At 31.2% G+C, this 7,934-nt stretch overlaps 1 protein-coding gene across 1 annotated transcript; it reads right to left on the bottom strand.

The window, feature by feature from the left end:
- Positions 1-2,321: 2,321 nt before the first annotated feature.
- LOC119681748 lies at positions 2,322-6,173 on the bottom strand. Its single transcript, XM_038095022.1, has 2 exons — positions 5,504-6,173; positions 2,322-2,407 (listed from the first exon to the last, which is right to left on the bottom strand). Exon 1 carries the CDS (start codon positions 6,069-6,071, stop codon positions 5,610-5,612), a length of 462 nt encoding a protein of 153 aa, XP_037950950.1. The 5' UTR covers positions 6,072-6,173; the 3' UTR covers positions 2,322-2,407; positions 5,504-5,609.
- Positions 6,174-7,934: the final 1,761 nt, after the last annotated feature.

Raw genomic sequence — 7,934 nt, 5'->3', positions numbered from 1 at the left:
ATAACTATTATTCTAATATATAAGTTTTGTCTAATTTAGACGTAGATAATAGTAGAGAAAATAAATTTAGTAGAAATAGTGGAAAAATTGGTTTATTGATTATGGTTTCACACATTCGTTTCTAAACATTGGCCATTAAAAATTAATTGAGAAATTCCTTTATAACAGTCTAAGGTAATATATTAATTTAATCAGATGCGATGAATATTTTGCTTTCAAATAAACAAGAATTTTCTACAAGAAATTATGTTGGCTTCGATTGCTAAAATCTGGATATATTAAGATAGTTGACAATAGGAACAGATATAAAATTCAGGATTGTACAGTAATAAATTAAAGAGATATAAATGATAGTAATCTAATGGATTAGATTAGATTTAAAGGCGCGTGCTTACGCAACTGTCAGCAATTCCAATCTTAATGTTGCCTGGAAATTCTTCTAAGTGATGTATCTATATATAAGCTATATGACCCGTAAACATCTTGTTTCTCTCCAATATATACAAAATTAAACTTATAGAAAGTTAATTTTCTAATACGCATAAGCTCGTCGATTTACTGTATTTTAAAAGAATATAATGTGTTGCTCATTTCACACATATGAGTTCTCCTCGAACTTTCACACAACTTTTTAACACATAAAAGTTCCTTCCTTCAGGAGCTCCTTAAAAGCTCCTCCTGCATAAATCAACTTATACCAATGGAAAGGACCAAATCTTAATTTGATTAACATAAATTATTTTATCCGCAGAGGGAACCAATACCAAGCCTTATACCAAGGTTTCTGTACATATTCGCGAATTGTAGTGTGTTATATTAGAGATATTATTTTAAAAGAAGTTTTATCAATTTCACTCATATGTCAAGAGTAAAAACGTGGTTATGCTTACCCAACGTTTTTTAATCCATATCTTTTATATTATACTATGTTTATTATGAAAACGAGTATAATACTACTGCCCATGTCTGTAAATTTTCATCATATATCGTGACTGTGACTATACAGGCAATATAATAGCATAATTATGATCCCTGGTTATAGTACGTAGTCGTGATGATGATATCCACTAGTAGCTAAAGGTTAAAATATGTTTAACACAATATATTAGAAATTGCTTACTTAATTTTGGGCTACACGAACTCTTACCAAGTTTCGGCTTGATGCAATAGTTCTCTCCAAGTGCCTTTTTTAGTCTTATACATCAGGCGCTATTAGTGTCTAAACTTGATAACTGAACTTGATCCTCAACTTATTAGTTCTATCGGAGACCTGGCCTTTCTTCACGTCTTTTCCATTTAAATAGTGCTTCAAACAAAGTTTTTGCTAGAGCACTGTCAGCCATTCCCACGATTTGACCAAGCTAGTGACGCCAGTAACTGTTGATTCATTGTATAATGTTAATGTCGTAATAAAGCTCGTATACCTCAAGGTTTATTCGCATACGGTAATCGTTAACAACTCGTAGAGACCAAACTTCTTGTGAAGAAGTTTTCTTTTGAACACCGGTAATGCTGTGATAGCGTCCATGTTCTGCATTATACAGAGTGAGTGATTTGAATGGCTATATTATATTTTATTAATTAAAGTGAAATATATTTGGATGAAGAGTAATCACACATGAATAATATTTTTCGCAAGTGAATAATTTATGGTTTACCTTCTAGTGAAGCTTACGTTGTAGTAATTGAAAGTTTATTTTTTTTGTTAGTATAGATTTTATTTTTTTTATTAATTTTACAATATTAATTAATAAAAAAAATATAATTTATGCTTACATTTTTATCAAATACGATTTAAAAATAAAATATTTATATTTAAATTTTATAATTTTGTTAATACTGGCTTTTTAAAATTAGGTAAATGTGTATTAGTATCCACCGCAAATTTTGTATACAATGTGTACGTTTTTAAAATAAATCTATTCGTCTGTTGTTGAAATATAAGAATAAAACTATACAATTGGTTCTTTCCGCCTAATGGATGCATTGTGTACTTCCAGTAATTTTCTTTTTTGTTTGCGCTAAAAAGTGCATTTACGTTTTTGGTTGCCGTCCATTAGCTAATTTTGAAATCATTCATTATTCTAGTGAAAAGCCGACACCGACTCTAGTTGCATCTTAGACTGTTATAAATACAAATAAAAATGATTAAATTGAATTAAAAAAGTAGACACGTTGAATTAATACCTTAATGCATTTCTTTTAAAAATAATAGTTCATATTTTAAATAGTTTTTGGAATAAAATATTTAACACTCCGCTGCCACCATTTTTGTTAGGTTTTTATATTTCGTTGAGTTTTTATTTTTCGTTAGGTTTTTATTTTTGTTTTAATGTTTTTGGATAAATCATAAATCAAGCCCGAATCAAAGATTACCGCATCTCTTCTATAAATAAACTGCTTTTTCCTTGAAAAAAACAAAAACGATCATTTTATTTTCTGCTAAAGTGATAGTGATCCATTTAATTCTAATCTATACCTGCTCATAATATAGAATTATAAAACGATGTATAACAGATTACAGCTATATAAAATTATTCCTATTTATAACTAATTAAAAAAATATATAGACAAATTGGAATTGTATGTTAACCTGTGTTCAGACAAGAAATTTAATTTCTATGTCTTTTTTGATTCAAAGTATACAGCATTGGAAGATAACTCTTACCATAACCTCTTAGCAATATTTTGAATATCAAAGTTTGAAGGGTTTAAGTTTTGGAAAAAATCACATGTTTAACTGTAATATATCACTCAATAAGTCGAGCGACTAACTAAGAAAAACCAGTAGTCGCTGTGGGCAAGATCTGGACTATACGGTGGATGAGGAAGCAATTCGAAGTATAATTCGTGCTATTTTGCCATCGTTTTTATTGACTTGTGATATGGTGCATTGCCTTGGTGAAACAAAATTTTCTTCTTCGTTATATGCGGTCGTTTTTTCAAAATTTCTGCTTTCAAACGATCCAGTAATGACGTGAAGTAGTTGCTATTGATAATTTTTCCCTTTTCGAGATAGTCAATGAAGATTATACCATGTGCATCCCAAAATACTGAAGTCATAACCTTCGCAGCTGACTGCGACTATTGTGCCTTTGGACGCTTCGGACGTGGTTCACCGGCTACAGTCCACTCAGATGGTGATTGTTTTGATTCCGGAGTGAAGTGATAGATCCATGTTTCATTCATTGTCACATATCGACGCAAAAAACCTGATTTATTACGTGTAAACATGGTCAAACACTGCTCTGAATCATCAACACTTTGCTGTTTTTGATCGACTGTGAGTAAAAGCGGCACCCACTTTGAAAAGAGCTTTCTCATGGTCAAATGTTCATGTATAATTGTAAACACACTGCGTTTTGATATCTTTACGGTCTCATCTATTTCATGCAATTTCGATTTACGATCATATATAACCAATTTCTGGACTTTTTTGTTATTTTCTGGAGTATCCACCTCAATTAAACGACCAGAACGTTCACCATCATCGGTGTTTGTGCGACCACGTTTAAATTCAGCAAACCAATAACATATGGTTCTTTTCGATGGAGCAGAGTCCGGATAATACTTTTGAAGCCATTGCTGAGCTTGTACAGTATTTTTTTCATCAAGACGAAGTAACAAAAGTAGCTTCACTTAAATGGCTGTCACTTTTTTTCTGACTAATCGAAATGTCATGAAATTTTACACATAGTCTTTTTAAGGTGGGTACTTCATAAGCGTCATATGGATTTGACAATTGCATCGCCATCTGTGTGTCAGTCACACGACTTATTGAGTGATGTGTTTGTTACTTTTCCAATTGAGAATTGCACATCACTTACGAGAACGTCTTTAGACAAAATATTCGTACAAAAATGTGGAACACATAATACATCATAATTGGATTATTTAGATTATTCTTCAGAAATTATGTGTGATGTGAAAAGACTTTTTTACCTTTTTTAATTATGGCTAATTCTTATTTATTCGTATAAATGTTAAGTAATTGAAATTTAAGGCCAGATTTAAGCCAGCTAGATTCTCCGATAATCTAGTTGAATATTGCAAATTTAATACTATCATATTTGATATATTGTGTATATTATATATTTGCATTTAATAGTTAAATTTTCCTCCATATGTACTATGAGTTGTCCAATAATTTTGGCCGTACTGAAAACAGGCACTGCATCAATGATTATTCTTCAATGCGATCACAATTAAAGATTGCAGTAACATTATTATATTGACGTGTTTGCTCTATTATATAATTTTTCAGTGTTTCTGTTCAAAATTAGTACGAAGAATATGTAGAAAAATTAGCTAACTCAATACTGTCAAGCTGTTGCTGCTAAGATAGTTTTTGATCGGATAATTCAGTGGCATTAAGGTTTTGATGCTGCATCTGTTCTATAGTACTCGTAGTTCTATTGCATTTTCTGGAAAATTTTTCTAGATGTCCAATTTACGTCTGCGTATATAACAATATTTATCAATTGTGTGGACCTTGCGCAGTAATTGTTTAAGCCGCCTCACCATTCCACAATTGGTTTATATGTGTGATGTTGTAAAGTTTGACCTTTATTGTTCTTTATGTAATCCATCAATTATATGGATACTACACAGGGATTATTCCTTTTATACCATTCAATAAATCTATAAGTGGCATATTCTGTGTTCCTGTAAATTGTATTAGGTAGCATTATGCTTTTGATTTTGTGAAATATCTCTATCACCATCCGTAAATTTTTCTACCAACTCACTAGTGTTATTCCAATAGTTTTAAATTATGTTTGGATGAAGTCCGTGGTTATATACGATTGCGAATCGTTGATTTTGTGAAGCTGTTGTAGCGAAATATTTTTGAAGACAATGAAGTGTCTGATATATATTTATCAATGTCCACTACAATGTCTTTTTAGTAGTTTTTCTTGAAAACTGTTTCCCAATGTTTCAATCACATTCAATTTTGAGTTTTTAACAATTTTTTCACATACGGCTTCTAATGGGAATAATTTTTATGTAGAAGCTCATAAATTCAACTGCGGTTAAAGAATTTTTGTCGTTTATATGTAGTGAACCACTCTATTGCAATCAATTGCCAGAAAATGTTTGGGTTTTATTCATATTTATATCAGTGCTTTTTACAATCTACTAAATTCAGACTTAGCTAAAGATTGATGCAGCTATCGAAACAAATGAGGATAAGTAAATGAATTTCAAGATTATGCAATGGATGGGTCAAAACTTTCGGATCAACTTTATTCGATCCCAATAATGTTAATACTTCTTTTAATAATACATTGTCAGCTCTGAATATAACATATAAAATTTTTTAAATGTGATCGTTAAATTGTATATTTTTAATGATATATCTTTGTATTTTATACGAGCACCTTTGCAGTCTTATATTATAAATATTGTTCTATATATCATATATATCATGCTGTCTTCTCATATATTTTATATAAAAGTATTAAAAAATATTTCAATAGAAACAAAATAGTTAAATACTTACATTTTCATATATTTTTCATTGCTAAACACACTTGGGTTTGGTATTAAGTGATTAGTGGAAGATGTCTGGTGTTGTTTTTCTTCTTATCACATCATTAGCTGAAGATTTATACAAATCGCTCAAGCAGATAGCTCAAGCCATACACAGCAATTACCAATGGGTTGTTCAAGACGTTACCACTTAATGATTTTACACACTTGGTACAATTACGAAGTATGAAATTCTTTTGTGATAATTTTACTGATTTTCGAACTTTCTTGGAAAGGAAAACTGTTTGAGCACTAAGTATGGTGTTGAGACTTCCCACTGGATGCACTGGAAGATACTTCTTTACTTCTGCTTTCTGCACGTCAGATACTTTGGAATTTAAGTTACATGGTTCTGGAGAAGTTACATTTTTGTTAGAAGGATTCACTGTATATATCGGCAAAATTGTTTCTTTTTGTATTGGTCCTCTTAAACCTGCATTAAGTATTTGCAGTAGCATAAAGCATTTCTCTTTTGACAGGCGCCGAGGAAAATATTTAGGATGCATATTCGCATCCCGATACCAGCGACGGCGCTTCATTTTAGAAACTCAAAAGGTAAAGCACTAAAACAATTATAGCCGAAATGATGAAAAGTTTAGGATGTTCCGCCAAGAAAAAAATTTCTAAGAGTAATTTTTGAAACAAATATATATTATAAAAATTTAAAACTAAATGAAGTATTCAATCGAGTTTATCAGAAAATTTGAGTTATTCCTGATGACTTTGTTAAAAATAAAATTAATTGATTGAATAAAAAAATCGAAAAGCACCTTTGTCGAATTAGAGTGTTTCTCCAAGTCCGATTTCTTTAATGAAAGATAGTATAGCGCTTATCTTTACTAGTCTTGAATCCTTATGTTCCATAAAATACCCTCTTAGGTGTTTTTTCCGCTTGCGCATCAGTGGCAGGCACTTCTCTAGCACATGGTATGCGGTTTCTCTCGCTTCTCTACAGTATCTGCAGTCTGAGTTGGATTGGATTCCTACCTTTGTTAGGTGAATATGCAATCTGCAGTGACCGTATAATATTCCCGTAACAATTCTTATGTTATTCTTTGTTTGTTCTTTGCAATCCTTAAAGCGTTTAGGAAATAGAGTTCTCTTTCCTTTTCCTCTGCGTTGTTCATAAGAAAGGATAGAGTTCCTTTGCTTAGACCACAGATAGGATCTGGGCCTATCATTATTGAAGCTACGCTTCTTCTTGCGAGTTTGTCTGCTATTTCATTATCTTAGATGCCAGCATGAAACCTGATTGTTTCAGTCAAGTATGTTCAGCTTGTTAATGCACTCCCATACCAGTTTGGATGTTACCTGGTAGGATATGAGTTGCAATTCTACGAATCAGGTAGTTGCGTTCGAGGTTGAAACTGGCTTGAAAGATCGTTACATGTTTACAATTAATAATAAGGTTCGCAATTAATAATAAGGTTCTCTATCTGTAAGTGTAAACACTTAGTTATTTGAATGATGGTAAATATTAAATAATAGTATTGAGTCGCATCACTATCTTATTGTTTAATTTATATTAAATATGTTATGAACATGTTATATATAAAAAAATGTTAAATATTATATTAATTTTATGTTTGCAAAAAATTTACATTTTGTAATTATTTTACACAATATTGAGACCTTATTATTTTAAGTTAAAAATTTATTCATGGCTCGCTGTCTCCGGTGTCAAATTTGATTATACAAAGTTAATCAAGTTAACAAATCAATCAAGCACGAATTTATATCGAAATGCACAGCCATTCAAACAAAAGCAGAATACATAGGCGAAAAAGTATCTATGGCTGAGTGTATATGGTATATCCGAATATCTAAACACAATGTAACAACCCCACAGTAAAAAACACACATATAATGCATACGCAAACAATATCAGCTTTTCAATTAAATATTTAATTTTTGGTTACCCTAAAAAGTTTTATAATATTTTTAATTACAAAATTCAACCCACACATACACATACACTCACTTCACTTGCGTTTTAAAATTATCTGCAGGATACGCCGCATATGCCGACAACACCCCGCTCCTTGCGGTTTGCGGTTGCGATTTATGTGGTAATATTTAAAATAAACACAAATGCGCGCAACACGCATTTAAGGACATGTTAAGGACACTTTTTGTTATTAGTTGAATTTTGTTGCTTTTGCTGCTTTTGTGTTTCTGTATTTCTGTTTGCAGTTGTTAAATATTTACTGAAATGTTTAAATAAATTCCCAACTTGTTGTTTTTATTTACGCTCCACGCTTAATATTTATCTATAGTGTTGACAGTGTTTTGTATCTCATTTTCATGTCAAAAATCGTTAGCTTTTAATTATGTGTGCTGTGTCATGGGTTTTGTTTACTATTGAAATGGGCTTCACAGTAGAAATCCTGTTCATCGAGACA

The sequence above is a fragment of the Teleopsis dalmanni genome, chromosome 2 (assembly GCF_002237135.1).
Source record: "Teleopsis dalmanni isolate 2A chromosome 2, ASM223713v2, whole genome shotgun sequence".
In the NCBI taxonomy this organism is placed as follows: domain Eukaryota; kingdom Metazoa; phylum Arthropoda; class Insecta; order Diptera; family Diopsidae; genus Teleopsis; species Teleopsis dalmanni.
This window is presented reverse-complemented; position numbering and strand designations above follow the sequence as displayed.